A 23,475-nucleotide genomic window follows, 5' to 3' on the forward strand; every position below is an offset into this window, starting at 1 on the left:
AGTTTAGTTACATACATATATACATACATACATATTTGCACACGCACGCACACACACATACACACACACAATCCAAATGGTATTAAATTCCTTTTGTAGGATAATGATCTGGCAACCTTACAGTTAAATAAACTCTTATGTTTTAACCACCTTCCTAAAAGTTGTCATATGTTATTCCATGTGTTTTTCCCCCAATTGTCCTGTCTAGCATTTGGCCCTGGTATTTCCTTATGATCTCTTTTCCCCTGCTAATCAACTTTGATTAGGTTTTTGCAATCATCCAGCTTTACTGCTCTCACTAAGTTGTGCAGAGTAGTAAAGTCCAGACTTAACACTTTTAGGCTGCAACCAAAACATTAAAAGAGTGAAAGGTGAAGTCAAATAGTTTTCTATGAATCTAGATGGTAGAAGCTAGGGGTTTCTCTGAAGCAATTGAATTCTGTAATTTGAATAGGACCACGAATACATTTTTCATAAATAAATTCAGAAGTTTATATCACCTTTGAAAATATTCAGTTCAGATGAATCTTAGGAAAATTATATAATAATCAACACTGTATTCCTGCAATGACCACCCAGATCAAAGGACAACTCCTTTTGGATTGAACTTTTTGTCCATAAACATGGTAGGTTTTTTTTAAATAAAATCCTTTAAGTTTATATGATTATAAATAACATCATTGGAAGTTTTTTTCTGGATTTAGAAGATTAATAAAAGCACAAGTAATTGAAAGAAGAGAAAATATTATCCACTGGGTACAACTTTCAAGAAGTAAGCCTGAATTTTCTATCTTAATTAAAAGTAGAGTGGGCGATTTTCAAGAAGATTTAATCATTATTTATTTTAATCCATTGGTAAGGACTCCCATCTCGCAAATGCAACTGTTCATGGTTAAGAAAATTAAAATATCAAAACAAAAACAATTAAAAATGTAATTAATAATAACAAAAGCAAAATGGTATAATATAGCAACTGAGGGACACCAGTCAATCACCTAACTTCACAATCCCTTTGCCTCAGGACGGCTTTCTAGAAATCCAGCAGCAGCAGCATCTATCTAACAGAGTGACATGGTTCCTCAAAGGGCAGGTGCTGCATCTTATGCAAAATTGATCTGGAGGTAAATCCTGCTGCTCAGTATGTACTGCTCAGTTGGTCTGATATGCACAACCCAGCAAAGTTTGCAGCCTTTTTCTCTTAGATATTTCAAATGGTTCTCACTTTCAATGTCTCTTTAAGTTTGTAGGAGAGTATCTCTCATTATTTAACTCAGGGGTGTCAAACTCGTGGCGTCACGGCGTCATCACGTGATGTATTGCAACTTTATCCCCCTTTGCTAAACCGGGCATGGGCATGGCCAATGCGTGATGCATCTGGCTCATGGGCTGGGAGTTTGACAGCCCTGATTTAAACTAGTCAAATGATGGATACCAGAATGAGCCCTTTCACACATGAATGGTACATTTTGAATCATATGTATAAAATGTACATTTTTAGAATTAAATAATTTCACAGCCTTGGCTTGGCTGAGCTTCAAAATTCGTCAAAGTCCTTCTGCCCCAAAATCTACTCTGCCTGGATTTTGGTTTGGTTTGTTTATCATTTCAGCAGGTATCATTTTGGGAAAGGACGAGGGAAATACTATTGTTTCATATTTTGGAACTGTTTATCTTTGCTGTGATCCAGGTATACCTTCAGCTGCCCAGATCAAAATTATTCAAAAACCAGTACATAAGCAGTTATTCATGTATTTTTTTTTTATTTTTATTTTTTTTGTAGAAATGCAAATATTCAAGTTCTGGGCCAGTTGTTCAGATGTATACAGCAAAAATTGACTCAGTGCTGAGCTAACTTGTGCAGTGATCTGTCTCTATAGAAGCAGCTGATTCTTAATCAGCTCTCATCTCCTGGGAGCAATGTGTTATATTTGCCCTAGATGAATGATAATTTTGCAAAGTCAGTTTATCTAAGTGTGCCGCAGAGTTCACCTACCTCAACACTCGAGTTCTCTTGCAGGAACTCGGTGTGCCTTGGATGCCCCATGCTCTCTACTCTTAGAGGCTCTGAATGAATCTTATTTCTGTATCTAACTTTGTTTAACTAACAGTGCATAAAAAAATAATAAAAGCCCAAACTCGCAGCTTTAGAACCCTAGAGGAAGGTTCTTTTCTCTCTTTCTAATGTCCTTTTCTTAGAGAAGAGGAATTCATGATAATGTTTTGGAACCCTAGAAATGATTCCCATGTGTAAGAGGGATTACCACATTTAATTTTTTTATTTTTTTTAAATTTATTTTGTCAAACGTACAAAGTAACAGGTAAAAGTATAAACATGGACACGAACATGGGAAATGAGGACAAATAAATGGGGACAGTAGGACAGGGACGGTAGGCATGCTAGTGCGCTTATGCACGCCCCTTTACTGACCTCTTAGGAATGGGGTGAAGTCCATGGTAGACAGTTTAAGGTTGAAGCTGTGGGGGTTTGAGGATGTAACAACAGGTAGAGCATTCCAGGCGTTGACCACTCTATTGCTGAAGTCGTATTTTCTGCAATCGAGTTTGGAGTGGTTTACCTTGAGTTTATATTTATTGTTTGCCTGAGTATTAATTGAAATTGCACATCATTGCTTTGTATTTCCAAACAAGTAAAACACACAGTGAAATTAATCAATATTAAGGAATGTAGTGGCTTCTTAATGATTACCTTATTTTAGGGGTATGATAAAGAGATATCAGTTCTGCATCTGCATACAGTTCGTTTAGTGACCGTTCAAAGTTATAACGGCACTGAAGACATGACTTATGACCATTTTTCACACTTATGACCACTGCAGCATCCCCATGATCACGTGAATAAAATTCAGATGCATGGCAACTGAATTGACTCATGTTTATGATGGTTTCCTCGGGTCACTTTTGACGACAAGCAAAGTCAATGGGAAACCAGATTCACTTAACGATATTGCTAATTTAACATTTGCAGTGATTCACTTAACAAATGTGTTAAGGAAAGTCATAAAATGGGGCAAAACTCACTTAACAAATTTAAATTTTGGGCTCAGTTGTGGTTGTAAGTTGAGGACTACCTGTACAAAGAGTTTTTAGGAAGTGTTTGTAGGTTTGGTTCAACATGCATATGATTTTTGTCATCTTTACTAACACAGAGTTACCCATGAAGAATTGGGGTGCAGTGGGGACACTGCATATTCTGACCTAAGCAGTTTTATACTATTCCTGTATAATTGGCCACACAGAATGGTATTACTTCATTCCATGTTCTTACTATTCTCTCCATGGACACCAGTCTTTCTGAAAATACGTTTGCAACGTGGTTATGCAAAACTCTGTGACCTTTCGGTATACTAAAAGGAAAGAAAGGCTGAGAGAGTTAATATTTGTTGCTGTCATTGTTGCTTGAGTGGCAGTTGTGCCAATATTTAAACTGGATGAATATAAGTATATAACCATGCTTTCTATGTGCATTTCTCTCAATACACGGATAATAGTATTTGACACCAATACAGTAAGAAAAATGAAAGAAAGCTAATTGGATCCATTAATGCTTCTCTTTTAAGCGAACATGATTAAAAATACACAGGTCCCCCAACACAATTTAATTTTAGAAAAACTGTTAGTTAAAAAAAAAAAAACAGCCACTAAATGACTATAATGTTGTTAATGATATGGAGTAAGATTTCCCAGTTCTCTCCTTTGTACTTATTTCATCAGCAGCTGACATGGATCAGTTGTTCTTGTTGTTGTTGTTTTGTTTTGTTGTTGTTGTTGTTGTTGTTTTGTAAAAACACCCCCTAAAATTTAGAGAGTGTTCTAAAAAAAAAAAAAGGATGAAGGCTTTCTTTTCAGGGTAGACCAGAGCTCTTCAAACTTGGCAGCTTTAAGACTTGTGAACTTCCACAACTCCCAGAATTCTATGCTAGCTATGCTGGCTGGAGAATTCTGGGAGTTGAAGTCCACAAGTCTTAAAGCTGCCAACCCTGAAGACCTCTGGTTTAGACTGTCTTTCCACCTCCCCCCCCACTTCCTCCAAACATAAAATTTCAATCAAGGTGCGCCTTTACGGTATTCCTCAGCTTACAATCTTTTGCTTGATTATTGAATTAACCTTGGAATTAGCCTCAGGAAAAGTTCAATGTAATCTAAATTCAAAGTTACAACTGTTACATCATCTCCACAGTTGCATGATTATAATTTGAGCAGTCAACTCACATTTATGACTGCTTGCACCCTCCCATGGTCTTTATGATCACAATTTGTAATATTTTTGCCAGTTTATAGCAAAAACCTGCCATTGGGGAAGCTAGACCACATGATTTGACTTACAACTTGCAGGGCTCATTTTGCAACTGTAGTGATTTGACTTACGGCCACGGTAAAAATGGTTATAAAATGGGATCCAGTCATGTGATGACTCATGACCACAACAAATTACAATACAAATTCCTATCCCAATTGTGGTCATAAGTTGGGAATTACCTGTTTTCAATTTATGGACACGCATACAGTTATGAACAATATGAGAAATAAAGCTCTCAATGTCTTTTTGGACAGGGGAAGAAGATTCCATAATGCAGGAGGTGTAGAACCCATTCAAGGAAGCTTCTTAGGTGATAAAACCTATAAAATATAGGCATGATATAGGATTGCAACTTTAGAGGACAATCTAAGAGATAGTTTTCTTATTTTATAGGAGGAAACTGCCGAGACTGATAAAGGGATAGTCCATGTTAATCAAAGGCTTTGAGTCATTGAGTTATGAGTGATCCACTTCTTTCTCTTGTCTTTTTTTTTTCATTCCTTTTCAACATCATTGACATATTTGCAGAAGGGAAGAGAAAAGAAATATAAGGGAAAATGGACACTATAATTTTGCATAGGAGTATTATTTCCATGTAGACACACAATTACTGCCTTTCCTCCTTTTATTTCAACATTTTCATCCATATGTTTATATTTTATATTATATACTGTATTTTTGCTGCTACTGTTATTACTGTATGCATAAAAATATGAAACCACAGCTGTTAGTAGCTGTAGTTCGCTTTCATATGCATTAAACTCTTCCCAAAAACCTAGGATGTCATAATGTATTATCATATTATATATGCAGGTCCAGGCAGTGTTTTCTTTTGTAATTGATTGATGGAAATTTTGTCAATATACAGATTTTCTAACTGTTTTGTTGATAACCACTGGGACCACCAATACCAGTTTATGCCATAAACTATCAACTTTGATTTCCAGATTTTGATACTTTGTAATGGTCTCAATTCTTACTATTGTGCTTAGTTGCACACTCAATCAGATATTTAGCCAGGATTTAACACCTTTGTGTTCTATCGAGTCCTTGCCAAGACCTAGGAGAACAATATGTTGTTTGATGGGGTTAGATGAACCATCATAAGTTATAAGATGTTCCAAGTAAGCTGCCTTTTTGGTTTGGCTAAGATAGTTTAGCAGGGTTTTGCAGGAAATTACTGTATATTATTTATTTATTAGTTTGATTTATATGCCACCCTTCTCCAGAGACTTAGGGCGGCTTACAATGCTTTTAAGCAATAGTCTTCATACTTTTGTATATACCTGCTTAGTAGGGCTTTTTGTCCCCCCCTAAGTGGTGTTCTCATTTTACCTACCTCGGAAGGATGGAAGGCTGAGTCAACCTTGAGCCTTGAGTATATCAATAACTTTTTGCAGGGAAACAGATAACTGAAGCTGTTATACTTGCTAAGAACTTGAACATGTTATGTTTATGTTTTACTTTCAGGCAAGCTAATGAAGAATATCAAGTATTGGCTAACTCGTGGCGCTACTCTTCAGCCTTCTCGAACAAGCTCTTCTTCACTCTAGTTGATTATGATGAAGGTGCAGATGTTTTCCAGCAGGTGAGGGTGTGCCTTAGAGATTACTAAAACTACATTTAAAAGAAATCCTTTCTTTGAGAACACTTCGTATTTCTTGTTCTATGTATATTGGTGTAGTATTGATACCTACCTTGTAACTTGTGTTTGGAAGCTAACTTGCATTAGGCCACATCTTTGTTGTAGCTGGATGGGAGATATATTAAGCCTATAGCTAACGTAAGACCCTAAAACAGTGGTTCTCAACCTGTGGGTCGGGACCCCTTTGGGGGTCGAACAACCCTTTTCACAGGGGTCGCCACCATCAGTGGTCTTAGGAATAATTTTATAGTTGGGGGTCACCACAACATGAGGAACTGTATTAAAGGGTCGCGGCATTAGGAAGGTTGAGACCCACTGCCCTAAAAGTAAGCAGTGGCAAACTACTTCTATATATTTGCCAAACTGCATGAATATGTTTATAATGTCATTAGAATCCAAACTCAGCTTGAATGAGTTTATTAATACCCCTTATTTTCTAACATTTGACAAATATTTTGCTTATTTATATATATTTAAAACCCTAAACTGAAACATAGTCCTCTTTTGATTGAGATTATTGGGATGCAACCCCCCACTGTAAAATGTTAATTGGTGTCAGAGAAAAACATCACATATCATTTGTTTCCCCTGCCTACAAAAATGCTAATGTACTCGATCCTTTCTGACCCAGCTCCAATACTTATCTAACCCAGATTCCCCAGAGCAAGTCAGTGTGAATCTTTGACTAGTGGTCTCCTTCTCTGTCCAAGGTTGAATTTAATTTGATTTGAACATTCATACCTGTCTACCAAGTCATACATAATATGGAATTCTTATTTTCCCCAAAGGCAAGATGCAAAAAAAAAAAGTGTAGGCTTTATCTGACTGCAGAGGCTGCATTTTAAAGTTCCTAGAATGGATGGGCCAACAATTATTCTTCTTGCCCTTTCGGAGGTGGGAGAATTTCTGGAATGGGAATATTAAAGAGATACCCATAACTCTTAAAATCCCTGCCCTCCCTGCTGTTCTTTCCTATCCAATGAATCTTAGCCGGACTTTTTATAGGTGCTCTCAAATGTTACTCATGCTATCTTTCTTGCTTATGAAGAAAAGGCAAAAAGGAACGATGGGAAAGTATCATGTAGTCTGCCATTAAGTTATTTCCCAGCCATTTTAGCTATGATGTGAATTATCAGAAATATTTGATTATTGTTTTGTTCCAGTACAACCCAAAGAATAAAAAAGACCTTTAGGAAATAGATTTAACTTTCTGGAGAATGTGATGTTGTTATGCTGCTGGTAAAGGAAAATGTATTTTATGGAAAAAAGAAAAATGCAGGAAATATGCGATCTATTTCATCCTGTATCGGCGAAAGCTGCAACCCCTTCCCACAGCTTTGCATAATTGAGTTTGTGCAAGTACTTATTTGAAGAAATTTAAAAAGATGAAAACTTTCAATTGTCTTAGATTTACAAAACTATTTCTTGTTTCAGTCAGTAAATCCACACATCATTATCTGAGATATCACATTTGATAAAAAAAAAAGTGTTTCATAGTATCTCATATTGCTATTTTATAACACATTGAGCTGTCAACAGCTATTCAACAAAGGAACAGAATATGTTGTACTAGGAACAAATACAATTATTTAGTATCTCACTTGATTGTAATAGATAATTTGAATTTGCAATATTTAAATAATATATTTATCTAGCTCAATTCAGTTGTGTAGCAAACACACCATCCTGCTGACTGAAAGTAGCCATGCATACATATACATATATATATTTTCCAAACTTGTAATTGTTACAGGGTCCTAGCTCTATCAAATTGCAATATGACTTTATCCATATTTATCTTGGCCTATTCTTATGCAAGTAAATACAGTACTTTACTTCAGTAATGGAAAACAATCACATTGAATTAATGTTGCTCTGGGGCAAATGCCGGGGTTACGGGGGAGGGGGGAAATGACCTCTTTTTCACTTACAGAGCTGCTTCTCTCACTCAAAATTCCCTGTCAGGTTTTACCCAGTTATTTAGCCCTTTTGGATATTCAAAATTTCTGAAATTTCAAGGTATCAGCAATTTTTACAGGGACCCTATAAGATATTTGATATTATTATCGTAGTAATGTAACTGAAAGGTTGTAGGAAGGTTAGTAGCTTTTGCAACACTACCTACCATGTTTTCCCCAAAATAAGACCCTATCTTATATTTTTTTTGAACCCTGAAATAAGTGCTTGACCTTATTTTTGGGGAGGTCTTATTATTTTGGGATGCATGAAGCAAGATGGGGCTCCTCCTGCTGTCTTACCTGATTTCCAGCTCTGCGTTTAAATATTTTCAGGGAGGGCTTATTTTCAGGGGGAGGCTTATTTTAGTGCATTCGCTCAAAAGCCCGATTGGACTTATTATCAGGGGATGTCTTATTTTCGGGAAAACAGGGTAGTAAGAATTTCTATATCATATTATGGTGTATGATAATCGCTTTCAAACAGACTGATAAAGAATTGGTATGTTTATTTAGTATTTGATGGCATCTTTGTTGTCTGTTTCAGCTCAATATGAACTCTGCTCCAACCTTCATGCATTTCCCCCCAAAAGGTAAGCCCAAGAGAGCAGACACATTTGACCTACAGAGAATTGGATTTGCTGCAGAACAGTTAGCTAAATGGATTGCTGACAGAATGGATGTTCACGTAAGTCATTTAACAAAAGAAAAAGACTGACCCACTTTAATCTTCTAGGTTCTGCAACAAATTGACCTAGGAATTGGAATTCGCCCTTCAATGATTTTTCATCCCCCCACAATATTCTCCTACAAAAAGGGATTAAAATAATAACAGTACCAACAGTGCCCTTTCCTCATTCTGTAGCAATGTAAAACATGAAAAAAATAATGATGTATTTCAAACTTGCTTTGCATAGCTAAAATATTAATCTCCCTGTCTCCTAACAGAACATGAGGAATGATAGTATACCAATTAGGTGATTAATGTAAACATCCACTTGAAATATTACTTATTGCAAGTAATAATTCCAGAAGTCTGACTTTTTAATGCTATAAGAGAGCAGTTACATAAATACATTGAAAAACATTATTTAACTGTATACAGATATAGTAGCAAGAGTGTTGCACAAAATTACTGAAATCACTTTTCCACTCATTTGAAGCTTGCCAGTTACGTTGATTTGTCTCTCATAATTTCCAGCGAATGGCAGATTTGGAATTCCTGTACTGTTAATAATATTAATAATCAAATGAAGATAGATTTGTTTCACATCTTTTGGTGTGGAGATGGGGGTGGAAGCAGATCCTAAGTTCACTTATCAAATGATTCCTAATTGTATTTCTGAGCAAGATGGGATAAAACAAGAGAACTCTTCTCACCAAGTTGCAGAATAGATCTTGTTCTGTTTTGCATTTGTTTCTGTTTTACAGAGAGGTTAAACAAAATCCTTTCCAATTTAAGTTTATTCAGCTTGTTCTCTTTCCATAGCTGCTTTGTTATCAGTTTGATAATTGCCTCACTCATAGAACCCACAATAGATGTTTCACCCATTATCTTGCGCATATTCTCTCAAATATAGTTTTGTTCTTGGTTGCTGTTATGATGGACGCAACCATGTGTTTCAATATCTGTTTTACTTGAGATCAGACTTTGAACCATCTGGTTGGAACTGCTGGGACTTAAATTCAGTGACATTGAGAGGGTACATAGATTTTCCAAACATGTTAGAAGACACGCTGGTCAGAGAACTAGACAAAAACTTCTTCTATCAAGAGATACAGGAGTTATTGTTGCCATCTAAATACAGTGACGATGCCACCAATGATTACTTTATATTGGGTAGTAGTCAATATATCCCTGGTGCATTGTATATTGAACTTATTTTCTCTAGCCAGTTACAATAATAACACCTATGAAGACTGCATGCTATTATGTTAGTATTTTACTATATACCTGAATAGGCCAGGCCTCCTCCTCTATAGCTAAGGCTATGAATGGTTTAAGTTTTAATATTCTGCATAGTGAAAGTGGGTGACATATACATTTAATAAATATATATAAATATATTTAAATTAGTTCATTGCAGACTGACTCATTGTATGCAAGATCCATCCTCCGTCCTTCCTTCCTTCCTTCCTTCCTTCCTTCCTTCCTTCCTTCCTTCCTTCCTTCCTTCCCTGTCAGATTACAGAACTCCAGAGTTTGGGAGATTTTCTGCAACTTTATAAAATTCTTTAAAGGAAAAAAATAAGATTGATTTTATTTAATTAACAAAGTGCAAATTATGTATTTATATTGTTTTATTTCCTGGAGCATAACAGTTTCTATTTGGATTTAAGTGGGTGTACATGTTCATAGAAACACCTTCTCTTCATATTGGCTTTATGTTTTGAAGACATATTTTCTTCATAACAGCAAATAAAGTTGTACTAGATGGCTTGATTGATTTTCATGCAGATGAGTTTCATCCTGAGCTGCCAATTTTGTTTAAAGGTTGCATTTTCTTTTAGTATTAGAAAGTAGAATTATACTAATCAAATCCCCTTCCTCCCATTTTACAGATCAGAGTGTTCAGGCCACCAAATTACTCAGGTACTATTGCCTTGGCCCTCCTGGTGTCGCTGGTTGGCGGTTTGCTCTACTTGCGGCGAAATAACCTGGAATTCATCTACAACAAGACCGGTTGGGCAATGGTTGCATTGGTATGCCAACTTAAAAATAAAAAACTTTTGAATTTAAATAATTCATTTCTCTATATCCCAGAGTTTCAAGTCTCCTTTGGACTATTAATGAAAAAGTGCTGCATCAATGAATAGCTTAGAGAAAGACAGCATTGATTACAAAATCATAACAGGAACAGCTGTGCCTAATCTCAAGGGCAGTAAACAGTATTGGTTGAGTAAGGGCATGCAGTACTGGTATTTTAACTAAATTTTAATTGGTTCCAGCATTGGTAAGTGTTTATTAAAGTGACAGTAGTTCTAAAGGTTAAAATGTCAAAAAAGAAAAAGAAAAACAGAAGTATCTAGAAGTATCACCATCTGAAAATCATATTCATTTCTTTTTCATTCTCATATTACCATTTGGTTGGTTCCCTGCACGTTTACGAAATATCTCCAGTCTTTTGCGTCAATGCAGTATACCCATGCCCACAAAAACTCCTTTTTTTAAGTTACAGCTTTTAGGTAGTGCAAAATTGGTTACTCACTAAAACTAGAGAGAATCTAAAATGTCCTGACTGATACTTCTGAGCTTCTTAGTGAAATTCTGCTTAAGGTTTATAATTACTGTTTTAAAGCCTGACAGACCTCAGGTGCAAAATATAAATTTGCCCTGCTGTAGACCTGTTCAAGAAGATCAGCTATGGGTCAGATCCACCTGGGTAATTATTAGGGCTGTGCAGAGCATTCAAAAGCATTGCGAAGTGTGTTTGTGCAAACAAAAGATCCTCCTTTGACGTGTTAAAGCAGTAGCATCCTTTGCCAATCTTAGCAGTTGCTTAGAGAGTTGTCTCCAGCTGTCTTTGTGTGCACGCAGAGATGATTCTCTTGACTGGTGTCCCAGTGGAAGGGCAGTACATACAGATCGTTTTTGAAGAAGCTTTACCAGCTTCTCAACAACTATATTAACACTTCAAGGAGAGACACTTTGTCCATATTGCCATCTTTTAAACATCTTATACAGTTCTCTGTCATATCTCAGGCCAGAGCTGATTGCAAAGTGATGAGCAAATTTCCACATTTCCTTGATTTCAGCCACTCTAATGTTGAAGCTGTTGCTTTTGCTGGTCAACAAGCAAGACTAGCATCAGCAATTGATCCCAGAGCTGCTTTTATATGATATTCAAGGAATGGCCACTTGATTGTTTATTGTGCTTTTTATTATAGAATAATATTGTAATACTACAATTATTATTATTTACACCAAAGACAGATTAAAACAGATCAATTTCGGATAATATCATTATATATACACAAAAATGTGAAATCAAAGCTGAACATTCTTTAGCTGGTGTTGATTTTTTTATACTAATTGAGTTCTTCCCCAAAATTTAGGATGTCATAATGTATCATTATGTAGGATGTCATAATATACAGTGTGATATATGTGTAGATCCAAGCCTTTTGCAATTGACAAATGAAAATTTTGTCCGTCTGCAGATTTTTTAAGTTTTTTTGGCATGGTGTGCCAATAACCACTGGGACCATCATGGAGAGATTATACCATAATCATTCAATTTCAATTTTCCCATTTTCATACTTTGTTTTATAATTACCATAAATATATATAAGTATAAATTATATTTTTTTCTAATTTTTATTTATTATATAATACTTATTAATTATTATTACCAAAAAAGACAGATTAAAACCCTATTGGCCTTTCAGAAGGATTAGGGTTTTCTCTCTCCCTCCCTCTTCCTCTCTCTCCATATCTATCTTTCTATCCATTCATCTATCCATCCATCCATCCATCATCTATCTATATAAACAGAACAAATTGAACCCCAGTAAGATGGTATGTGGATATATAGGAGTGTATTTGCGTGGATGCCATTAGTTTTTACAGAGTTTGTAGATTTTTTATGTTAATTTTGGGGGGTGGATTGTTGTTTTTATTGTTTTCTGTGCTGCCAAGCTATATGACTCTAATAAGGAGTCTATACAGGTGAGAGCATGGGTCTGACCACTGATCAGGTATATAGTCAGTATTGTTAACAATCTATTTCTGTCTGGTTTAGAATTAGCTGGAGTGACTTCATACATCATAATTTGTTCTTGGAGAAAGCGTGGGATTCAGACTCCTTTTTTCATATGGGAAAAGTTAGCATATTTCTTTATAAAATAAATTGGATAATAATGCTTCAATAATTTGAATATAGAATGTTCAAGAGGTAAAAAAAAAAAAAAACCTGAACAACTGCATTACAGTATTATCATGACTTAGTAATTAAAACTTTATTGATATAGAAAGGCTGATATGTTCCACAAATAGGAAGAAGTTATTTGCATAACATAGTATAGAAAGTTCCCTTTTAGCATGTGTTTCATAAAGGATTTGCAATTTTGTAGACCATAGAGTATGGTCTACAAAAGTATGTGAATTTGAGATACCTTAAATATGCAATAACAGGAACGAGGAAATGGAACTGAATATTATAAAATGTGAAACAATAAGAAAATGAAAATAAAATGAGCTATATTTCCTCGCCTTCCGAAAAGAAAAGCAGCCCAAGGGAAACTACAATGAAGACCAGTGTTCTCTATAAACCCAATTTCCCAAGCATTGTGTAATCATCCAGTTCTAGATGTACAGGACTTGTATAATGATGTGAGCTTATGTTGCCTCCAGGTTGCATGTGAGTTAGATGGTTCATTAACATCTGCTAGCATTCATGCTAGTTTGTTCCTTATTAATAGATAATGCATTAAAATAGCAAGAAGGCCCAGATGCTGACATTTTTCAAATGGGCTATCACACAATAGGCTCATCGTTGCTGAAGCTGCTCTTCGTTCAGCTTTGTGAATAGTTGAATGCAGATGTTTTTTGCAGCTTCCAAAAGCTTTAAATTCAAGCTAGAAAAGCTGATCGGACTGGAATTATTCTGTATATATACAGTGTTTTAAGTTTGCTAAAGTGGAAATACACTTTTAAATTTGGGGCTGATAAAATTTAAGAAAGGTAAGTCCATTCCCATTCTGTAGCACTTGGCTTTAGGGGGAATTTGGGGATACATTTGTTTCTGCCAGGGGTGGGTTCTAAAATTTTTTATTACCAGTTCTGTGGGCATGGCTTACTTTGTGGGCGTGGTTTGATGGCCAGGTGACAAACAATTTTTTAGGATTTAGCAGAGGTACTGGTCTACCAGGCTTTTAATTGCTTGCAGAGCCGTACCCATTTGTTTTTGAAGCATACCAGTCTATCCATTTGTTTTTGGAGCATACCGGTCTACCCATTTGTTTTTGGAGTGCACTGGTCTACCACCAGACTGCCTTTTACCGCTGATCAGCTGTAGGGTAGCCCTTTGAAGAGCCGCAGCAAGAGTTTAAACAGTTTTTTGCCGCTCTGCCACCACCGAAAGCATCGGAAACTCCTTTCAGGCAGTTTGGCCTCAATTGCCAATCTACCACCACCGAGCGGTTTACAAGGAGCGGATCGGTTCTAGCCGATCAGTTGGGAGGCTTCTTGGCTACTCAATTTAAAGCTACGGTGTCTTGTTGTTGTTTTTTCTCTTATTTGTCAAGTGAGCCCTGATTTTTTCCTTCTAGCCAATCAGCTGGGACTTAGGAGGCAGCGAATAGATTAAGGGCGGGGCCAGGCAGAGGTGGTATTTACCGGTTCTCCAAACTACTCAAAATTTCCACTACCGGTTCGCAAGAACCGGTTGCAACCCACCACTGGTTTCTGCTTCCTAGATTTATTTTATTTATTTATTTAAGAAAATTTATATGGCCTCCCAACTCACTCTCAGTGACTCAGTGACTTTATCTCCGCAAAGATAAAAATAATAATTAAAAGCAATAAGTCCCATCCTCCAGAATATTTATTTTTATTCTGCCTTTACTATTTTTATTAATAGCTTAAGGTAGTGAACATACAGTATCTAATATTCCTTTCTCCTCTTATTTTCCCCACAAAACCCGTGAGCTGAGTTGGCCTGAGAGTCACCCAACCAGCTTACATGTATAGAAAATAGATTGATTTGTAGATTTCTGCATCGAACAAAGATCCATTTATTCAAACAAGCTTTTGATTGAATTTGCCCTGTTGCATTTTCTGCCCTTTTCTTTTCTTCTTGTCCATTTGGGTTAATGTTCATGGTTTTCTGATTTATTGTTTTTATTGTACTCTAATTGGAGATGACTTAATAATAAAAAGGGGATAATCAATCAATCAATCAATCAAATAAATAAATAAATAAATAAATAAATAAGGATGAATACATTTGCCAGCATCATTTTTTCTTTCCCTGAACTCATGAATCTGAACTCATAGATATGAATGGGGCCTAAGTTCCTTTTAGACAGAAAAAATCCTCATGAGATTTTTTTTTTTTATATCTCAGTATTAGCTTGATAGTTTGATAGAAGATAAATGGAAAGAATGTATATCATAATTCCTATCGCTGTAGATTTTAACAGAATAACAGAGTTGGAAGGGACTGTGGAGATCTTCTAATCCAACCTGTTCAAGCAGAAAACCCTACACCATTTTAGACAAATAGTTGTCCAATCACTTCTTAAAAACCTCCAGCACGCAGAACTGGAGTGCTCTCATTACAGCCATTGTAAAAATAGCACTGCTTCCAGACTGCATTCATGTGGTTTAGTGGTGCTGACAAATGGGGCAGCTTGCTCTCATTCTCAGTGCAATCTGCTGAGCTTCCAGAAGGAGGTCTATGGTAAAAGATAAGTGAGCAGTCAGTGACTGAGGTGTGGAGAAACGTGTGGAACCCTTTGATACTTCAGGGGCGTCAAAGTAGGCTCATAGGGTATCTATAGGGACCTGCAGGACAGGTTTGTGGGAAATAGGTGGGTGGGCGCACTGCAGCATCTATGTGGTCAATCATAAGGATGAATGGCCACAGGGCTGCTGTAGCAGCTGAAACTTTTAAACTGGATTGTAAATTACTTTGGGGCATCTTTTGTAATTTTGAACAGTTTCTAGGTGACGCTTCTTAAGTCCAGAGCTGCTTGTATGAGATTCCAGATGTTAACCTGCTTATATTGTTAAAAAATACTCATCTTTTTTTGTAGGCATTAAGAAGAGGAGAAGGTTGTTTGTTACATAGCATATTTGTTACTTAATGGCATATGAATTCTGAGTGTAATTTAGCATTAGGCTTAATTTAGGGTCAAATTTGCATGTCTTTAGGAATCTACTCCTACATTCTGTTTGTAATTGGTGCAAACATGGGTTGAATAGCATTTTACATGGCTGTTGCTTTTTATAATGACTAGCATTTACGTATTCTTATTTTTTTGAGTTACATATAAGTAAAAGACAAATAATGTAAATATAATCCTTGCTTTTCAGCTAAGATTCTGCTTTAATGTGGTGCAATTAGCAACCCCACCTTCTAACTTATATTTTCACACTATAGAACTGATTTTTTTCCTAATTGTATAAGCAATCATGCTCTGACAAATGGTTGCAAGTAGCTAATTTTCCATTTTCCATTATCTTATTTACCAGTGGTAAAATGTGGAAATGAGGTTAGTACCCATGGTGGCATATAATTGTTACAATAATTTGAGAACTACAGTTAATCCTCACTTTACAGACTAAAGCATCCCCACCTATTGTACATTATAAATGATTGTGCCTCCCCCAACCATGGTCACCTGACTGCATGTTGGGTAGCCAGCTTTACTACTGCTTGTATCATTCCTTGGTCACAGGACCACAATTTCTGAGTTTTTTTGCCAGTTTCTGGCAAAAATACCCTTTCAAATGAATGGGTTCACTTAACGACTACAGCATTTGCTTAACTTTTGAAAAAAGCCTTAAAATTGGGCTTTGGCTTACAATTGCAGTGATTTACAGCCATAATTCTGGGCTGTATTACTTTCAGACACAAGCAAGCAGATCACACGTGTAGGGTTCATTATTTTGCCTATAATACAAGAATCTCCCCAGACTGCTTGCCTTCTCTTGGGAACAACCAGATGAGGTCCCATAGAATTTAGGAGGAGGTTCATCCCTAGGTCTCTTGCAGCTGCACAACTCCCTAATTCCTCACTTGATCCCTCCTCCTTGCCTAGGTGACAGTTTCCCAACATTACTGTCCTAAATTGAGGACTATCTGTATTTTCCTGTCCTCCCATTTCTATGCAATGGGTGATATGAAAGGTGTATCTCCTAATCATGGCTGGCATTGTCCTCCATTATATCTTGGGCTTCTGGAAGAAAGTAACATACACCTGCCATATAGTATGAGTCTAAAAAGAGGATTAGTCTTTACTTAAAAATGAACTAGTTTTCCACCCCAAATAATTGATCAGTGTAATTTTTCATATTGGATAAAAAAAATAAATTAAACCATTAAGGAAGCCAGTCGGGAATAAACCTGTATTGTTCTCATGATGGGATTAAATCATATTTTGCTTATCTATTAAGACTTCTTTTATTGATAGTGAAGCTAAATCACCAGGCAGATTGTAAAAACCATTTCCACAAATTAGGATTTCCTTTCTAAAGCTAGATTACATCAGTATGTAATGTATTCTTCCCCTCTTTTCCTACTCCTCTGTAAATAACAAAGATATAGCAATATTATTATTTTTTAAAAGAAATATTTCATGGTCACGAAGTAAATTAATATTTTATTTCTGCTTGTTTCTCAGTGTGTTGTTTTTGCAATGACTTCTGGCCAAATGTGGAATCATATCCGAGGACCTCCATATGCTCATAAAAATCCTCAAAATGGGCAAGTGGTAAGTTCTTGTATCAGTGCGCAAAATTAACAGTGTCATTCTCAAAGCTTCTAGATGAATCGGTAGAGAGTGAAAGTAAATATGAAAATTTGTGGTGGCTGTTTACCTTTGGGGAAATCCCCCCCCCAAACTATTTAACTGATCATGGGCATTTGATTGCACATATGCTTAATGGAATGTTGTTGTGGAGACTGGCAATGAATTTAAGGAAACTGTTAGTCTGTTACAAATAGTTGATATGTTCTTCAGTTAAATGTGTACTAATTAACTTTAAGCAGTGGTGGAATTCAATTTTTTTTACTACCAGTTCTGTGGGTGTGGCTTGGTGGGCGTGGCAGGGGAAGGATACTGCAAAATCTCCATTCCCACCCCACTCGGGCCAGCCAGAGGTGGTATTTGCCAGTTCTCCAAACTACTCAAAATTTCCACCAGCCGTTATCCAGAACCTGCTGAATTTCACCCCTGTCTTTAAGTCTTTGTAGAAGAGGATGGGTGAACTGCACCCGCAGATTTCTTCATTCTGTCTATGTTTTTCATGAAACTTTAAATGTTATTTTACAGTTCCTGTTTCCCTGTTTGTTTGAGACTGCAGTTTTATCCAATAGAGCCCATTGTAGATTGCTAAATCTTAGCACATAATACAGATCAGTTAGTTGCATTCTGATTAGCTAGCTTACTTCACATTAAATGTATAAACAATACGGTTTAGTTGTAACAAATAAAAGTTGCATATTGTTTTTATAGTTTTAAAAGATGCCTTTTATGTAACAAAGTCTTTCTAAGCCTGTGCTAGTCCTTTTATATTGTATGCTTGAGTATTTTTGTGGACACTGAATTCATACCAAAATACGTATGATATTTGGCAGCATGACAACCTGATAGTACAGTACTTTTTAAAAATAGATTGATAAGTCTTCTAATATGTTGAATGTATCTTAGAGGTCAGAGCTGTTAGTTAGCTGTTACATCAGATAAAGTTATTAGTATTTAGTATGTAGGCCTCCTGTTTCTCACATTGGCAATAATGCGCAGTGAACTATTTTTCACAAAGTATATGCTGTATCAAAGAAGGGCAAGTCCCAATCAAATTAGGGAAAGTAATGGGTGGATTTCTAGATTTAAGTATAGGAGGGATGTACTATATTGGAATATATAATTGATTCCACACTTGTAGCATACTTGAATTAACAATCCAATTGTTTACAATGCTTAAATATGTCCTTTGAATATGAACCAAAAAGGTAGCATAATTTTGGCATATTAATATTTTTTCATCTTTTTGCTCTTTGAATACTTAGATTTTTTAATATTTAATTTGAATATATAATAATTTTTGGTATAATGCTCTTCAACTTTCCTGCTTGGATAAAAAGGCAGCACACATACTGGTGTTTGATAACAAATAGTCAAAGAAATTATCACAAGAATGCCAATAATCACAGCTTTGACATTAAGGCATCCATGTAAATAACAGAAAACAAAAGAATTTTGTAATTTTTGCAAGAAAAGTTTTTTTTTTTTTTAATTTGATTTATATGCCGCCCTTCTCCGAAGACTCAGGGCGGCTTACAATGTGCTCAGCAATAGCCTTCATCCTTTTTGTATATTTATACAAAGTCAGCTTATTGCCCCCACAAACTGGGTCCTCATTTCACCTACCTTAGAAAGGATGGAAGGCTGAGTCAACCTTGAGCCTTGGCGAGCTTTTATTGGAAGCTTACATGAAATTATTTTTTTCTTTCTCCTCTCCCCATTTTATATTGAAATGAACTTCCTACAGTTTTCAAATTTTCTCATTATCGGTTAATGGAAAATAATTTGCCTAGCCTTTCAAGAGGAAATTCATTTTTGGTTTTCTTTGATGTTTCACATCATAATTAAAGTAAGGAGAAAGTGGCAACTTGAATTTAATGACTGATCGATTTGGTGACAGAAGGATAGGAGCTGATTGATGACATAATATGACATATTTGGTCTGATAGATGTGCTACGCTGAACTTTGACCAAATAAGTATGAAATAAATAAATCATTAAAACTGTTTAAAATAGCTCAGGCTTTTAATTATTCCATTTCTTTATTTAATTTATGATGTGTTTTATATGCAGTGATAGAAAGGTAAGCGATTACAGGAGCAGACACTGATTTTAACAATTAAATTATAATGTTTGTGAGAAAGGTTAACAATTTGTCCATTTTTACTAATTTACTTGGATGAATTTCTGTATGTTCAGGAGGACTATAAAGATACATTATTTCTTCTTCAAGTATATTATCAATCTTCGTATAGTATCTGACTTTATCCCCTTGAATTGTTTCCTGATAGATATAAAAAATACCTTACAGCAGGACAATTGAATACAGCATATTTATACTTATTCCAGTCATAAGTAATGTCAAAATTCTCTTTTTAAAGTCTTATTTAAAGAATTTACCATTTCTCCTTATATTAAGAATTGTCAGCAGAAAATTTTGATGGACAAATAACTGTTAAGTCCTCAGCTTTAGACTGAGTAAATTAAAACAAAAGCTGTTCCCTTTTTACCAAATGGTTAGTTTATTGTAACTGTTCAGTTTATCCAGAATTACATGAAAAGGTTTGAAGTATTTTACAGTTCCATAGAGCAACATATTTTTCTCAGTTCTTCTACAAATAAACTGAACTCCTTAAAATAATTTTAAATAATGTATTTCCTTTTTCAGACTGAAAAATCTAATGCTTTGCATTGCCTTGCCTTCAACTAACAGAGCAAGTGTTGAAAGCATATGGATTGCTGTCCAGGCTCAATGAATTTGAAATGTTTGGCAATTCAGATGAACTGTAAATCACACAGGAAAAGATCCATAAAGTTGGCTTTCAAGGCTCAGAATGATTTCCTTATTTTCACTTGTCTTCTAAAGGTGCTCTGGAGGGCAATAGAGATGGAGTCAAGCAGCAGCTTAGCACCGTGAATAATGCAGAGTATAATGTATGCAGTGGAGAAAAAGAGCTGCTTATTTATTTATATGTACTTGTGGTACTTTCCATCTTTTTCTCTAAAAGCTTATAGCAATATACATAGCATTTCCGTCTCCAAGTTTGTTTGTCCACAGTTGGGACCTCTTCTATACCATGGCCTGATAATGTTATCTAGCCTGGAAACATATTGTCTGCAGGAAAACCGCCACGCTCAGATATCAACAAGAACTCAACCGTATAATTCCAAGCTCTATATATTCCCTATTGTTTGCCAAAACTGAGTGGATAGGGTTGTCCAGAAGATGACTCATTGCCCTGTAGAAATTTGCATTTTTTCCAGAAATAGGTGTAAATTAATCTGAGACCAATTTATCCCAACTAACTAGCCAAGTCTAAGATACCTCCAGCAGTAGCAAATAAGTTACATCTCTTAACTATATTCTGGCATGGCTAGTACTATATAGTATCAGTGAATCCAAGCTATCCCTAATTGCTACATCGTAATTCTAGGGCGGGGGGGGGGGGCAAGATAATATATTCAGTGAGTAGAGTATGAGTAGATCAATGCAGTTTGTGAGCCAGATCTAAGGCAGCAGAAGTGATAACACATTAAGGCCTATTGTTGAGGCAACATAGATCATCAATCAAAAGGCTTCTTGAAGCACAGTCTTTTGGGGAAGTTATACGGAGAGGTAGTAAAATTGGTTCTAATTGTTTTAAATCCTAAGAATAGAGAGGGCACATACCAGAGAATGTCTGTATTTGGCCAAAGACCATTCATTTTTGAAGAGATAGTAAAGAATGAAGAATTCTGTCTCTCTCTCAGTCTTGCCAACTAAAGCATTAAAACCAAGCAGAGGAGACAAGAACTAAGTTAAATACCTACAGCATTGTACCACTTCTAGAATTTAGATAAAGTGGAAAATACAGAGATAGACAAATGCTAGAAACAATCAATTAGAGATATGCATAAGAGCTCACAAGAAGCCCAAAAGACATCTATCTTTTCTAACCTCAAGAACAAAGCAAAACATTCTAGGATAAAGATGAACAACTGTATTTTCAAGAAGAATGGAAATTGGATAGATATCCAAACCTTAAGAATGGAGGCATCAAAGATCTACCTGTACACTTTCTACCTGTAGTTCTACCTGTACACTTTCTAGCCTTGGTAGATTTGTTAAAGACCAACTTGCACATTCCAATCATAGCTTCTCGTGAAAGGTTCCTAGTTTTAATTAAGAAATTTCATATCAACATCAGCACCAAGTATTTACAGAAATGATAGGCCATCTGAAAAAAAAAAGATGTTTATGCCTACCTACTCATCAGAGTGATCTGAAAACAGCAGCGAAGAAAGCCTAACACATGCTGTTTCCAGGAACAAAACTTTGTGATGAATCTAGCCAAGAACCTGCCAATGCCATCCAAGCAGGTTCTGTATCTGGGAGTCAATGTTAACACAAAGGAAAGGAAGCTTATCCTGTCCTTGGAATACTCTCATAGCTTTTAAATAAAAAAAAATATTAGCATCTAGAAGGTTGTCCCTTAGGATGCTTGCAAAACCATAGAATATGGGGATTGCAGCATGGACTCCAGTCCAAACTATTCTGTTGCTTGAATCTTCCATTTCAGAGAATAGTGCCCAATAGGGTAATCCAATTCATGTACTAATAGTTGGTCCGCTGAGGAATATCACCACAGAAGGACCATAAAATCACAAATACAAACTTAACAAAATGAGTCAGTATGCAGAATATGGTATCATGAGGCCACACTTCTGTTCAACCAACTGAAACTGAGGACTCAGAAGTGATATCAGAAGGCTATCAGATCAGGTGCTACTATCTATCAGTATAAACAGGTAACATTATAACAAATACTCATTTAAATCAAGTTATTTCCAGATCAAAGAGTCTTCAAGGAAATTCTTTTTCCTTTTCCTTCCTTTTAATTGGTTTAGTTATAATTTTAATGTGTGTGTATAGATATAAATAGATATAAATATATAGATATGGGTTCACTAAACATCATAGCTGGCGGGGGGAAGGTCAGTGGGCCTGACATCTGTATTTTTTTTTCATGAGATGTCAATAAGATGTAGTCAACTTTTTTGTGTCAAGGTTTTGTCAGGTTTCCTTCCTTCAATGATTAGAATTCTTGGTACTCCAGAATATATTTCTATGAATGTGATGATTTTCTCAGAATCAACTTCAATGTTGTAGATCAGCGGTGTCAAACTGGCAGCCCACAAGCCGGATGTGTCACATGCAGGCCATGCCTACCCCAGCTCCGCTAATGGAAAAACGTCAAGTGACAGCAACATAACACCACGAGTTTGACACCTGTGTTCTAGATGGAGATGAAAATTGATAGATGCGCCCCCAAGAAAATGCAGTGGTCAAAGAAGAAACTGCATTAGCTAAAGAGTGACTAATAATGATTCTTCAGGTACATTTAACATCATCTCAGATAAAGAGATATTTCAGGATGTCTTCAACTATTACAAAGGTTGGACATTCCATTATTTATGTTGGATGAAAAAAAAATCGTCAAATAATGTTGTGTGGCAAAGGTCACAAGCTCATTAGAACAAACTGAGGATGGCTTTCTAGGAGAAAAAATATGGGAAGTTTTTTTATCCGTTTATAAAATGTACCTCACACTTTTGAAAACTTCAGAGTCCATTAATTTTTATTTCTGGCCTTTCCATTTCCTTGTTGAATTTTTCATTTAAATAACTTGAACTTCAGGACAATCCTATCTGTACTTACTCTGAAATAACATTTAGTGTATTCAATGTGCCTTACTTGTGAATAAATAGGTCTGGCTTTGTAGCATTACTATTTGAATTTAATATATTTGGGGGAATTTTTGAGAAGGATGCCAAAAGTACTTTGATAACAGTCTAGATTGTTTTAAAAATGGAAGAAGAATTGGTCCAGGAAAAGAAATACAGGAATATCTTCTCTGTGATTTCTCACATTTTTTAAAAAAGAACTCTCATCATTTATAATTTACTGAGTACTGGTTTATAGCTCTGCTTGAGAATTTAACTAACAGTATTGAATTCAGTTATATTGTGGTCATTAATCTGATAAATTGGGAAACTAGTTTAAAGTGAAAATTGTTAAATTAGTTGCACTATTACAGATAATGAGT

General features: G+C 35.7%; 1 protein-coding gene across 4 annotated transcripts in view; it reads left to right on the forward strand.

Annotated features, from left to right (window-relative positions):
• Window positions 1-23,475, forward strand: part of TUSC3 (tumor suppressor candidate 3) — a 139,607-nt gene that overhangs the window by 61,619 nt on the left and 54,513 nt on the right. For all 4 annotated transcript variants that reach the window (XM_034401328.3, XM_087874623.1, XM_087874622.1 and 1 more), the window contains 4 exons: window positions 5,789-5,906; window positions 8,466-8,606; window positions 10,481-10,621; window positions 17,267-17,356. In XM_034401328.3, coding sequence (XP_034257219.1) covers window positions 5,789-5,906; window positions 8,466-8,606; window positions 10,481-10,621; window positions 17,267-17,356 — 490 coding nt within the window. The remainder of the gene's footprint in view (window positions 1-5,788; window positions 5,907-8,465; window positions 8,607-10,480; window positions 10,622-17,266; window positions 17,357-23,475) is intronic.

This window comes from Pantherophis guttatus, chromosome 8 (assembly GCF_059756535.1).
Source record: "Pantherophis guttatus breed Tessera chromosome 8, ASM5975653v1, whole genome shotgun sequence".
Lineage (NCBI taxonomy): Eukaryota > Metazoa > Chordata > Lepidosauria > Squamata > Colubridae > Pantherophis > Pantherophis guttatus.